The sequence below is a fragment of the Lampris incognitus genome, chromosome 3 (genome assembly GCF_029633865.1).
Source record: "Lampris incognitus isolate fLamInc1 chromosome 3, fLamInc1.hap2, whole genome shotgun sequence".
In the NCBI taxonomy this organism is placed as follows: domain Eukaryota; kingdom Metazoa; phylum Chordata; class Actinopteri; order Lampriformes; family Lampridae; genus Lampris; species Lampris incognitus.
In genome coordinates, this window is record NC_079213.1 from 106,902,899 (window position 1) to 106,915,397 (window position 12,499).

Below are 12,499 nucleotides of genomic sequence, written 5' to 3' on the forward strand. Positions count from 1 at the left end.
GGGTGACAAGGACACCAACGGCACAACAAATATCTTGTATTTCTTATTCTTTTTAAAGGAGAAAATAAAGCTGTGTGTGTGTGTGTGTATATATATATGTGTGTGTGTTGATTCTCACCGCATCAGCCCTGCAGATGGTGTTGGCCACGTGGCGGCAAAGCGTCCGCAGCCAGGTGGTTTTAACTGTTTCCTCTCCGGCCAGCTTGAAGCTGAATAACAGATTCTCCTGCTCCGTGGGAGGATGTACCACTAAGGCAAATGCATTTACACACTCTGGTGGGGAGAGGGAGGGAGCGAGTAAGAGTCAAGTCAAATACAAGGAAAAAGAGCGAGAGAGAGAGAGAGAGAGAGAGAGAGAGAGAGAGAGAGAGAGAGAGAGAGAGAGAGAGAGAGAGACCAAACCCCAGTCAGCAAGAGATTAAGAGACAGACAGATGAAGAAATTGGGGTATGACAGAGAAAGACAGAGGATAAAGGAAAAGTGAGGGGAACCAATGGAGATAAAGAGCGGGCAAAGGCGAAAAGGGAAAAAAGACCAAAAAAAAGAAAAGAAAAATAGGAAAAGCATACATTCAGTTTTCTATCCAAATTCAAGTTCCATACACATCAATCATTCCAGTTTTGTCTGCTCGGAAGAAAGCATCGGTCTCTGAATGCCATACGCACACACATTACACTGAGTGTGTACATTTAGTGGTGTGTGCGTTGTCACTCTTTATGAGTGATATATCTACCCGTGTATTTGGTACTCTGTGTGTCTGTGTTTGTGCGTGTCTAAATAAAGAGCACTGTTTGTCCCCGCTAAACTGCTACTGGGAGTGAAAACAGACTAATAGAGACTGTCGAATCTCAGAACATTCATAACCTGTGAAATTATGAAGATCATTCTACCATCTGTGCAGACTGATGGGAAGAAGGGAGGTGTGTGCACGTATGTATTTGGGGGAGGTACGTGTTTATGGTGAACGTGTGTGCTCAATAGGGAACCGTTTGTACATTTGTGTGTATGCACATGTTGTTGTACCCTCTGTATCCTGCAGGTCCAGCACTATCCGTATCTGGGACAAGGGCATCAGCATGATGTGTTTGAGCTGGGCTGGTGGCCTGGTCTGCCCCTGAGGACTCTTAAACGTACTAATCACCTTGTGACGCTTCCTGGCAATCTGGGGACACACACAGATGGATATGTGCATGCACATAAACACAAGGGACAAATCAAAAACAGACAGACAACAACACAGATACACACATGCACATAAATGGAGAACAATAGTTAAAACCAGCATGTATAAATGGCAATGCAAATCAGAATTCAGTGCAGGTGCATCTTGCAGAACTTCCATTGGTTCCTTGGTGACAAATCAATGAGGCCTTCATAAAGGTAAACGATCCAACTCATTAGTGTCCAGTTAATTAGCAGCTGTGTCTATGTGAGTGAAAAGTTAGTATGTCTCAGGTTCTTTGTCAAACTGGCAGTCTGAGAAATGAAGCGAGGCGAGTGCATGATATGAATGCAAGGCTTTGATAATAATTACGAAATAAAGTGGCGCCGTACTCCACCCTCTTGAATGCAAGTTTCCAAACCATTTTAAACAGAAATATACAATATATTCTTTGCCTCGATCACCCAAATGTGGCAGCACAACATTCTCTCTCTCTCACACACATACGCGCGCGCGCGCACACACACACACACACACAAGAGGTTTTAGCTTAAGAATTTGGCTAAGCTTATGTAACTTTATCAGTTTTTTTTTGTTGAAAAGGTAGACAAAAATTTGAAAGGATGACATATCAAGTTTGCTTGTTTTGCTTTCTGTAGGGTTGACACATTGAGTATTCAAAAGTCAAAAGTTCGCCAGTTCTTTAACATAGCACCTTGAACACTGACACACCGTAATACAACTAAATTCTTGTCAGAATAAACCCAAACTTCTTCTTTCACTAGCTCAGCATTTCCCAACCCAGTCCTCAAGGAACCCCTATCCTGCAGATTTTCATTGTAACCCTGCATAGGTAGCCCTGCTTGTACATACTCAACCAATCATCTCATGGCACTTAATTATGCAAGGTGTGCAACTTCTGACATAATTAATTAATGATTGGTTGAATAACTACAAACAGGTACCTATTCAGGATTGCAAAGAAAAGTTGCAGGATAGGGGTTCCTTGAGGACTGGGTTGGGAAACACTGCACTAGCTGAGTTACTGTCAGACAATGGTGAACCACATACCACAGATACTGCACTTGGACTATCTCGCCATTTACAGCCTTCATAGCCAAGACTGACGAATATCTGGGCAAAATCACGTTTTGATTTTCAAAATGATAAGTTCGAGGTAAACGACCATGTTCTAAATTGAAAATAAATAAATAATAAAGTCCGCATATTTGATAAGAAGGCACTACACCCTTGTTACTCAGTTTGGAAACTTGCTGCATACACACAGGTCCTCACACGCACACACACCTCATTAGGAAGCGTCACTGACACTCCTGAATCAGCGAAGCCAGCAACTACATCTTTCTTGATTGCCTACCCTGTATCTAATGCTGCCCCTTTGCTAATTAACACACACATACACAGACACACATCCTCACACAGCCTGTGTAAGCAAAGATAGATCGCATATACATAAATTATTCACCTTTTCACTCTCTCTCGCCACTCCCCAACAGTGCTGCTTTACTCCTTACCATGGAATTTGCACTTTTCAAAACATCGAGTTTGTTAAGATTTTCATAATGAGCAAGGGACAGATGAGGGGAGCGAGAAGTGTGAGTGTGTGTGCACGTGTGTGTGTGAGTGTGTGTGGGGGGCAGAAACTCTCATAACTCAACTTGCTAACCCAATTTAGAGATTTTCAGTCGTTACAGATGTAACCAACAAGCCATTAAGTGATAGAGTTGAAGGTTTTCCTCGGGTCAATGGGTGACCTCTGACTGCCGCGTTAACTCAACTTGAAGTTGCAAATCATTAAGATTTACATGCAAACTAATGTCTGTTTTGACACTTTGTATCACCGATATCCAATTCATGAACACTACTGCAGCAGCTCATTATCATTACTGTCAGATAGGATTTTCCAGGGGAAAACGATACAGCGTGTTGGGTTTCAGTTCTTCACCACAACCGCCAAATGTGGACGGATAATTCAGGTAGAGGTGAATTTAAAAAGGAACAAAGGTTTTGGCTAGTGGATACCATCAACAACAATAGCTAAAACTCAGGTTCAAACATGTTTTATTTGTTTGGCCGTGGGAAGGGTGCCCACATGACAGCACTTGCAACTCCATTTCATTTGGAGGAGATTTTAGACACTTGAATGTATCGAACACCTCAGCAATTACAGCCAACAAGTGACAAGCTTAAAGATGCTATGGCAATATAGGAATTTATCATTTAGAAATAGGTTCTAGCCCTATTAGCTAAGTCACTATGATGCCTCATAATACATTAATATCAAAACTTGCACCTTAGATTTTCAAGTAAAGTCAGAAGAAAAAAAAATCTTTGTGGAGGGCCATATAGTGAGTGAGAGCCTGGGCTTGGGTAACCCTATGAAAAACCAATGGGTACCTCTTTTTAAAGCTCTTTTGCTTGGTAGGTTGGTAGGCCCCGTGCTAAGAAACTCAACCACAACAAAAATGCTCAATTAGGGGTCAAATCTTTGTATGGACTTGGTACAATGTTTGTGAGTACTACCTCCAGGCAGTCATTGAACAGGAAGAGTGTGACTTGTTCGCCGCGGTCACATGGCTGGTCTCCCAGAGCGATGGTCTCCACCCGCTGGACCAGACTACGATGGGAGGAGAGCAAGTTGGCCTGGAAAAGGAAAAAAGGGGACGAGGTCACAAGGTGAAGCAACATGGAAATGTCCGAGACAAAAAGAAAGAAAAGGAGGAGAGATTAGAGAAATGGAACAAAATAAAGCAAGACGATCCATAAGCTACCACAGGCAGAAAACAGGACAGGTGCACAGAAAGGAGAGAAGAGGAGGACAATACAGAGGTCAGAAGGAATAGAGAAAGAGGAAACGTGCTACAGTTTGAGAAAAGAGGTCGGGCGAATTTTTTCTTTTTTCTCCTAGATGGATTTTTGATGTGTCCCACCCAAATGTTCTGTTTCAACCATATAGTATACATGAAAAATTGGGGGGGAAAGTCTTCTTAAAAGCACTTCAGTATTTACTTGCCACCCACAGCCTAGAAACCCCACAGTGATAAGTTGTAGCAGGTACCATTCATTCCCCAAGTACACTGAACCCAGCTGAAGGGGAGACAGACTGAACTAGCAGCAGAGAAAGCAGGTTTTTACCATATTGTTCAGCATGAGACGGGCACCAGAGTTCAGTTAAGTAAGAAAGGTGAATTTTTTTTTTAATTAGGAGAGATGCAAAATGTTGCTTGTTATTTGGAAGACAACGGTCATGTTTGCCAAATTGGGAGAGGCGGGATTCTATGAAATTTTGTTTTTGTTTTATACAAGGTATGTATTTGCGAAAAAAAAAAAGAAAAGAAAAAAATCCTTCGTCAACCTAAGATTCCTACATTCCGTTCATATTTGAAAATGAAGTGTTGATCTCCGACGCCTGAAACATGGCTTCGGTTTTCATTTTGAACTGAGTGAACCGGCCGAGCATTAGACAGTCCAAGAGGACGGTCACTTGGGAATGGCGGTTGTTGAGACAAGTGGAAGCGGTAAAGCGCACCCTCTCGTGACTTTCTATGATAGCGCATAAATGACGTGCCTCACAAATGGTGGGAGTGCTGCACTTAGAAGGGCAGTGTGTTTGAAGGGGAAACTTGTTCAGCTTCTTTTCCTCGCAAGGTTTCCCATGGTTACAAAGTCACGGGGTAAAGAGCTCGCGTTGACAACTAGCGCAGTATGCCTGGCGCCTTTAAGGACTTCTTCTGTGATTGCTGCTCTACACTTGTGTCAGACGAGGTGTGCTGGTCAACAGAGGAGACAAAACAAACAAACCAGGATGTAACTTACAGGACAGCCATCGACCTCATAAACCACATCAAAGATCTGCTTCTGGCCTTCCGTCTTCCTCTTGTCCTCGTTGATGTGACTGGATTGGGGGGGAGGGGGGGGACAAACAGATAAGAACCACATTGCTAACATTTAACAGGGGTGTCACAATTTCGATTCTAACTTGACAATCAATCGAAATGAGCTTTCGATTTTGACCTTAGAAATCAAAAGCTGGATCGGCGATTCTCCCGGTACTTTTTTTTCTCGAACCCCCCCCCCCCCCACTTGCGTGTGTCTGGCGTGCATCGGGGGGGGGGGGGGGTCTTCAAAGCCGGCACAGTGTAGCTTACTGGTAGCCTACAGCTGTGCTTTTTGAGCCGCCATGGCAGAGAAACAACAGAACTGGGAAATCCTCCTGCTTCCCTGAAGTCACTGGTGTGGCAACATTTTGCCTTCCCCGTGTCAACAACAAACACGTCGTTGACAGAAAAACTACTTTGTGCCCAATTGACTGGTAAAATAAGTTACTGTTGTTACACTGTTGTTACTGTATCTATTTAAATAATTATTTTAATTTGACCATACAGCCTTAGTGTGGCACATTATATATATATATATATATATATATATATATATATATATATATATATATATATATATATATATATATATATATATATATATATATATATATATATATAGTGGTTAAATCACACTTGATATCATGGAGCCTTTAAAAGAAGAATTTGAAAATATAAATGACAGTCGTCAGGGCATAAGACCAATTATCTGTTTTTCTTTATAAATAAAGACTCGATAGTCTAACAATGGCATAGCCGTCAGTGCTAGGGGAAAAAATTTTTTACATCGAAAATCGAATCATGACCTTAAAAATCGAAAGTTAAATCAAATCATGGATTTGGAGAATTGTATATTAAATCTCTGTGCTCATTCTATAGAAAAGTGTCTAGTCAACCTGGCTACCGTCACTATTTATCACCAATGCTTTGGGGTTTACTTTGATATCAAGCCATTTCTTCATTTCCATTTTTTAACCCATCTTTTTTTGCCCAAATCTTGCACTTAAACGTCATCATAATGCCGTGTGTTTGAGGTCTAGTGTGAGACACATACTATGCCTCATAGGAACGTGGGTTCTCTCACTTTTATGAAATGTCTTTTTACTCAGCGTTCACCAGCTGTGCACATTTGCTATGTTGCACTTTCATGATTTCATTGTGGCCTATTATTTGCATTTTCTCCATTATTTATTGTTTTACCACACATTGCGCAGAAAACATTAGTTTTGTACGAGAGCTGGTACAGAATTCTATGTTATTTTGTATGAAAGCTGTTTTTGATTTTAATATACAGCAAATGTTTTTTGTTTTTTGTCTGAGGAGGATTTCGGTTGAAGTCTTTATTACTTATTTGTGAATCAGAGCAGCTTTTTACATTATCAAGTGATTGCTGAAGTCTTGCTGGAGCCCGTGTTAATTTACAACAAGGATGCTGCTACAGGCACACTTGTGTTTCTTTCTTGTTGGTTCTTTGCAGTGCTGGGAAATGTGACCTTTCATTTGACACATCTCTTGTAATAATAGATAATAAGAGATAATAAGAGATGATAATAGATAATAAGAGATGATAATAGATAATGGAAGTAAATGCATCTGTTTATTTTAATTATGGATCATTACAAATATGCTGTGTTTGTTTTAAAAGTAACAAGTAGTCACACAGTGAGAAAAAATAAATCATGTAGAGAAATGCACAAGCCAGTACATCCTTAGTGCCGGTCCCAAGCCCGGACAAATGGGGAGGGTTGCGTCAGGAAGGGCATCCGGCGTAAAATCTTTGCCAAATCAAATATGCGGATCATAAATAAGACTTACATACCGGATCGGTCGAGGCCCGGGTTACCAACGACCGCCACCGGTACTGTTAACCAGCAGGGTGTCGGTGGAAACTATGCTACTGTTGGGCGAAGGAGAAGGAGAGGGGGAAAGCATGTCCAGAGGCAGCTAGAGAGGAGGAAGGGTAGGCATGTGGAGGTGAGAGTTGGAACTTTGAATGTTGGCACTATGACTGGTAAAGGGAGAGAGCTGGCTGACATGATGGAAAGAAGAAAGGTAGGCATACTGTGTGTGCAAGAGACCAGGTGGAAGGGGAGTAAGGCCAGGAGTATCGGAGGTGGGTTCAAACTCTTCTACCATGGTGTGAATGGGAGGAGAAATGGGGTAGGGGTAATTCTGAAGGAAGAGTATGTCAAGAGCGTGCTGGAGGTGAAGAGAGTGTCAGACAGAGTGATGAGTATGAAGCTGGAAATTGAAGGTTTATTGCTGAATGTTATCAGCACATATGCCCCGCAAGTTGGGTGTGAGATGGATGAAAAAGAAGAATTCTGGAATGAGTTGGACGACATGGTGGAGAGGGTACCCAAGGAGGAGAGAGGGGTGATTGGAGCGGACTTCAATGGACATGTTGGTGAAGGGAACAGAGGTGATGAGGAGGTGATGGGAAGGTATGGAGTCAAGAAGAGAAATGTGGAAGGACAGATGGTGGTTGATTTTGCGAAAAGGATGGAAATGGCTGTGGTGAATACATATTTCAAGAAGAGGGAGGAACACAGGGTGACGTACAAGAGTGGAGGAAAGTGCACACAGGTGGACTATATCTTATGTAGAAGGCACCATCTAAAAGGGATTGGAGACTGCAATGTGGTGACAGGGGAGAGCGTAGCTAGGCAGCATCGGATGGTGGTCTGTAGGATGACTTTGGAGACCAAGAAGAGGAAGCGAGTGAAGACACAGCCGAAGATCAAATGGTGGAAGTTGAAGAAGGAAGACTGTTGTGTGGAGTTCAGGCAGGAGTTAAGACAGGCACTGGGTGGTAGTGAAGAGTTGCCAGATGGCTGGAAAACCACTGCAGAAATAGTGAGGGAGACAGCTAGGAAGGTACTTAGTGTGTCATCAGGACAGAGGAAGGAAGACAAGGAGACTTGGTGGTGGAATGAGGAAGTACAGCAAATTATACAGAGGAAAAGGTTGGCAAAGAAGAAGTGGGATAGTCAGAGAGATGAAGAAAGTAGACAGGAGTACAAGGAGATGCAGCGTAAAGCAAAGAGAGAGGTGGCAAAGGCAAAGGAAAAGGCGTATGGTGAGTTGTATGACAGATTAGACACTAAGGAAGGAGAAAAGGACTTGTACCGATTGGCTAGACAGAGGGACCAAGCTGCAAAGGATGTGCAGCAAGTTAGGGCGATCAAGGATAGAGATGGAAATGTGCTGACAAGCGAGGAGAGTGTGCTAAGAAGGTGGAAGGAATACTTTGAGGGGCTGATGAATGAAGAAAATGAGAGAGAGAGAAGGTTGGATGATGTAGGGATAGTGAATCAGGAAGTTCAGCGGATTAGCAAGGAGGAAGTGAGGGCAGCTATGGAGAGGATGAAGAGTGGAAAGGCAGTTGGTCCTGATGACATACCTGTGGAGGCATGGAGATGTTTAGGAGAGATGGCAGTGGAGTTTTTAACTAGATTGTTTAACACAATCCTGGAAAGTGAGAGGATGCCTGAGGAGTGGAGAAGAAGCATACTGGTACCGATTTTCAAGAACAAGGGCGATGTGCAGAACTGTAACAACTACAGAGGTATAAAGTTGATCAGCCACAGCATGAAGATTTGGGAAAGAGTAATAGAAGCTAGGTTAAGAGGAGAGGTGACGATCAGCGAGCAGCAGTATGGTTTCATGCCACGAAAGAGCACCACAGATGCGATGTTTGCTTTGAGAATGTTGATTGAGAAGTATAGAGAAGGCCAGAAAGAGTTTCATTGTGTCTTTGTAGATTTAGAGAAAGCTTATGACCGAGTGCCGAGAGAGGAGGTTTGGTATTGTATGAGGAAGTCAGGAGTTGAAGAGAAGTATGTAGGAGTGGTGCAGGATATGTATGAGGGAAGTGTGACAATGGTGAGGTGTGCGGTTGGAATGACAGATGGGTTCAAGGTGGAGGTGGGATTACATCAAGGATCGGCTCTTAGCCCTTTTCTTGTTTGCAATGGTGATGGACAGGTTGACGGACAAGATCAGGCAGGAGTCTCCATGGACGATGATGTTCGCGGATGACATTGTGATCTGTAGCGAGAGTAGGGTGCAGGTTGAGGAGAGCCTGGAGAGGTGGAGGTATGCACTGGAGAGAAGAGGAATGAAAGTCAGTAGGAGCAAGACGGAATACCTATGCGTGAATGAGAGAGAGGACAGTGGAATGGTCAGGATGCAAGGAGTGGAGGTGACAAAGGCATTTGAGTTTAAATACTTGGGGTCAACTGTCCAAAGTAACGGGGAGTGCAGTAGAGAGGTGAAAAAGAGAGTGCAGGCAGGTTGGAGTGGGTGGAGAAGTGTGTCAGGAGTGATTTGCGACAGAAGGGTATCAGCAAGAGTTAAAGGGAAAGTTTACAAGATGGTTGTGAGACCAGCTATGTTATATGGTTTGGAGACAGTGGCACTGACGAAAAGACAGGAGGCGGAGCTGGAGGTGGCAGAGTTGAAGATGCTAAGATTTTCACTGGTAGTAACGAAGAAGGACAGGATTAGGAACGATTATATTAGAGGGACCGCTCAGGTTGGACGGTTTGGAGACAAAGCAAGAGAGGCAAGATTGAGATGGCTTGGACATGTGTGGAGGAGAGATGCTGAGTATATTGGGAGAAGGATGCTGAATATGGAGCTGCCAGGGAAGAGGAAAAGAGGAAGGCCAAAGAGGAGGTTTATGGATGTGGTGAGGGAAGACATGCAGGTGGCTGGTGTGACAGAGGAAGACGCAGAAGATAGGAAGAAATGGAAACGGATGATCCGCTGTGGCGACCCCTAACGGGAGCAGCCGAAAGTAGTAGTAGTAGTAGTAGTAGTAGTAGTAGTAGAAATAAAAAATGTTTATGCATCAATAATCGTTTTATAATCGCAGGTGTCTAGAGATTCCCACCCTTAATATCTAGAACTGTGCAAAAATGCCCCACTGGGGGCGGGCATCCGGGTAGCATAGCGGTCTATTCCGTTACCTACCAACACGGGGATTGACGATTTGAATCCCCGTGTTACCTCCGTCTTGGTCGGGCGTCCCTACAGACACAATTGGCCGTGTCTGTGGGTGGGAAGCCGGATGTGGGTGTGTCCTGGTCGCGGCACTAGCGCCTCCTCTGGTCGATTGGGGTGCTTGTTCGGGGGGGGAGGGTGCTTGTTCGGGGGGGGGGGGGAACTGGGGGGAATAACGCGATCCTCCCATGTGCTACATCCCTCTGCCGAAACTCCTCAATGTCAGATGAAAAGAAGCAGCTAGCGACTCCACGTGTATTGGAGGAGGCATGTGGTAGTCCGCAGCCCTTCCCAGATCAGCAGAGGGGGTGGACCTGAGACGACTTGGAAGAGTGGGGTAATTGGCTGGGTACAATTGGGGGGGGGGGTTGTTTGATTAATTAATTGATTAATTAATTAAATAACCCATTGGTTTAAACAGAATTAACAGACATGCGGGGGGGGGGCGGCGCAGCATAGGTTGATTTGGAATCTTGAATGTCAAAATTATGTTATGAATGAAGCGTTAAAATATCCGGTACAGCTCGAGCTCTATTTCATTTTGTTGCTCATACAAAGGCATAACATTTAAACTGAGACTGATAATCAGTGGAAAACATCCTCAAAGAAGCTTTGAAGAAAAAGCAAGCACTAGTGTTCAGGGATGGATACCGAAACCCGGTATTCAACGGGCACCGGCGCTAAATTATTAAAGACCGTAGTACTAATAAGCTCGTAAGCGGTACTGGAGAAATTAAGAAATCAAATTTCCTATTTATTTAGGCTACAGAAACTATCTTGCACCTTTTATCTCACCAACTCCGTTTCTAATTTGCAATATGATTAAGACATTCATCTATGATGCATTTTTTTGCTATTCCCAATCCAGAAGCGAGATCTCTCTCTCAGAGCCTGCGCTATGTGCGAGTGGAGGGGCGGGGCCAGCTCCCTTCCCCTCTCTCAGAAGCACGCGCACACACACACACACACACACACACACACACACACACACACACACACACACACACACACACACACACACACACACACACACACACACAGCCTGCTCTTGGTGACAATGGCGGAGAGAGAACTAAAAGGTCAAAAGTGTGGTTATACGTCACTGGAGTCGATGCTGACAACACTCGTTGCCACAAGTGCAACAAGTCTTTTGCATGCAAGGGCAGAAACACAAGCAATCGTTCCAAACATCTAGCAAAAGCGCATCAAATACAGGGGGAGAAATGCACTTTACGACTGCCTAGCTTGTAGTTCATCTCTCGTTGCCCCATCCACCTCAGGTGTGTTATGTATGCTAGCAGCCTACAGCCCACACAGAGCTACCTAAATTATACACACATATAAACTCACCGGCCACTTTATTAGGCACACCCGTCCAACTGCTCGTTAACGCAAATTTCTAATCAGCCAATCACATGGCAGCAACTCAATGCATTTAGGCATGTAGACATGGTCAAGACGATCTGCTGCAGTTCAAACCGAGCATCAGAATGGGGAAGAAAGGTGATTTAAGTGACTTTGAACGTGGCATGGTTGTTGGTGCCAGACGGGCTGGTCTGAGTATTTCAGAAACTGCTGATCTACTGGGATTTTCACACACAACCATCTCTAGGGTTTACAGAGAATGGTCCGAAAAAGAGAAAATATCCAGTGAGCGGCAGTTCTGTGGGCGAAAATGCCTTGTTGATGCCAGAGGTCAGAGGAGAATGGCCAGACTGGTTCGAGCTGATAGAAAGGCAACAGTAACTCAAATAACCACTCATTACAACCGAGGTATGCAGAAGAGCATCTCTGAACGCACAACACGTCGAACCTTGAGGCAGATGGGCTACAGCAGCAGAAGACCACACCGGGTGCCACTCCTGTCAGCTAAGAACAGGAAACTGAGGCTACAATTCGCACAGGCTCACCAAAATTGGACAATAGAAGATTGGAAAAACGTTGCCTGGTCTGATGAGTCTCGATTTCTGCTGGGACATTCGGATGGTAGGGTCAGAATTTGGCATCAACAACATGAAAGAATGGATCCATCTTGCCTTGTATCAACGGTTCAGGCTGGTGGTGGTGGTGTAATGGTGTGGGGGATATTTTCTTGGCACACTTTGGGCCCCTTAGTACCAATTGAGCATCGTGTCAACACCACAGCCTACCTGAGTATTGTTGCTGACCATGTCCATCCCTTTATGACCACAGTGTTCCCATCTTCTGATGGCTACTTCCAGCAGGATAACGCGCCATGTCATAAAGCTCGAATCATCTCAGACTGGTTTCTTGAACATGACAATGAGTTCACTGTACTCAAATGGCCTCCACAGTCACCAGATCTCAATCCAATAGAGCACCTTTGGGATGTGGTGGACCGGGAGATTCGCATCATGGATGTGCAGCCGATAAATCTGCAGCAACTGCATGATGCTATCATGTCAATATG

The 12,499-nt window shown here is 44.1% G+C and overlaps 1 protein-coding gene across 1 annotated transcript in view; it reads right to left on the reverse strand.

Moving 5' to 3' along the window:
- Positions 1-12,499, reverse strand: part of ect2 (epithelial cell transforming 2) — a 77,371-nt gene that overhangs the window by 11,207 nt on the left and 53,665 nt on the right. Inside the window, exons 18-21 of the mRNA XM_056277541.1 lie at positions 5,000-5,078; positions 3,707-3,826; positions 1,024-1,162; positions 119-273 (exon numbers count right to left, since the gene is read on the reverse strand). Coding sequence (XP_056133516.1) covers positions 119-273; positions 1,024-1,162; positions 3,707-3,826; positions 5,000-5,078 — 493 coding nt within the window. The remainder of the gene's footprint in view (positions 1-118; positions 274-1,023; positions 1,163-3,706; positions 3,827-4,999; positions 5,079-12,499) is intronic.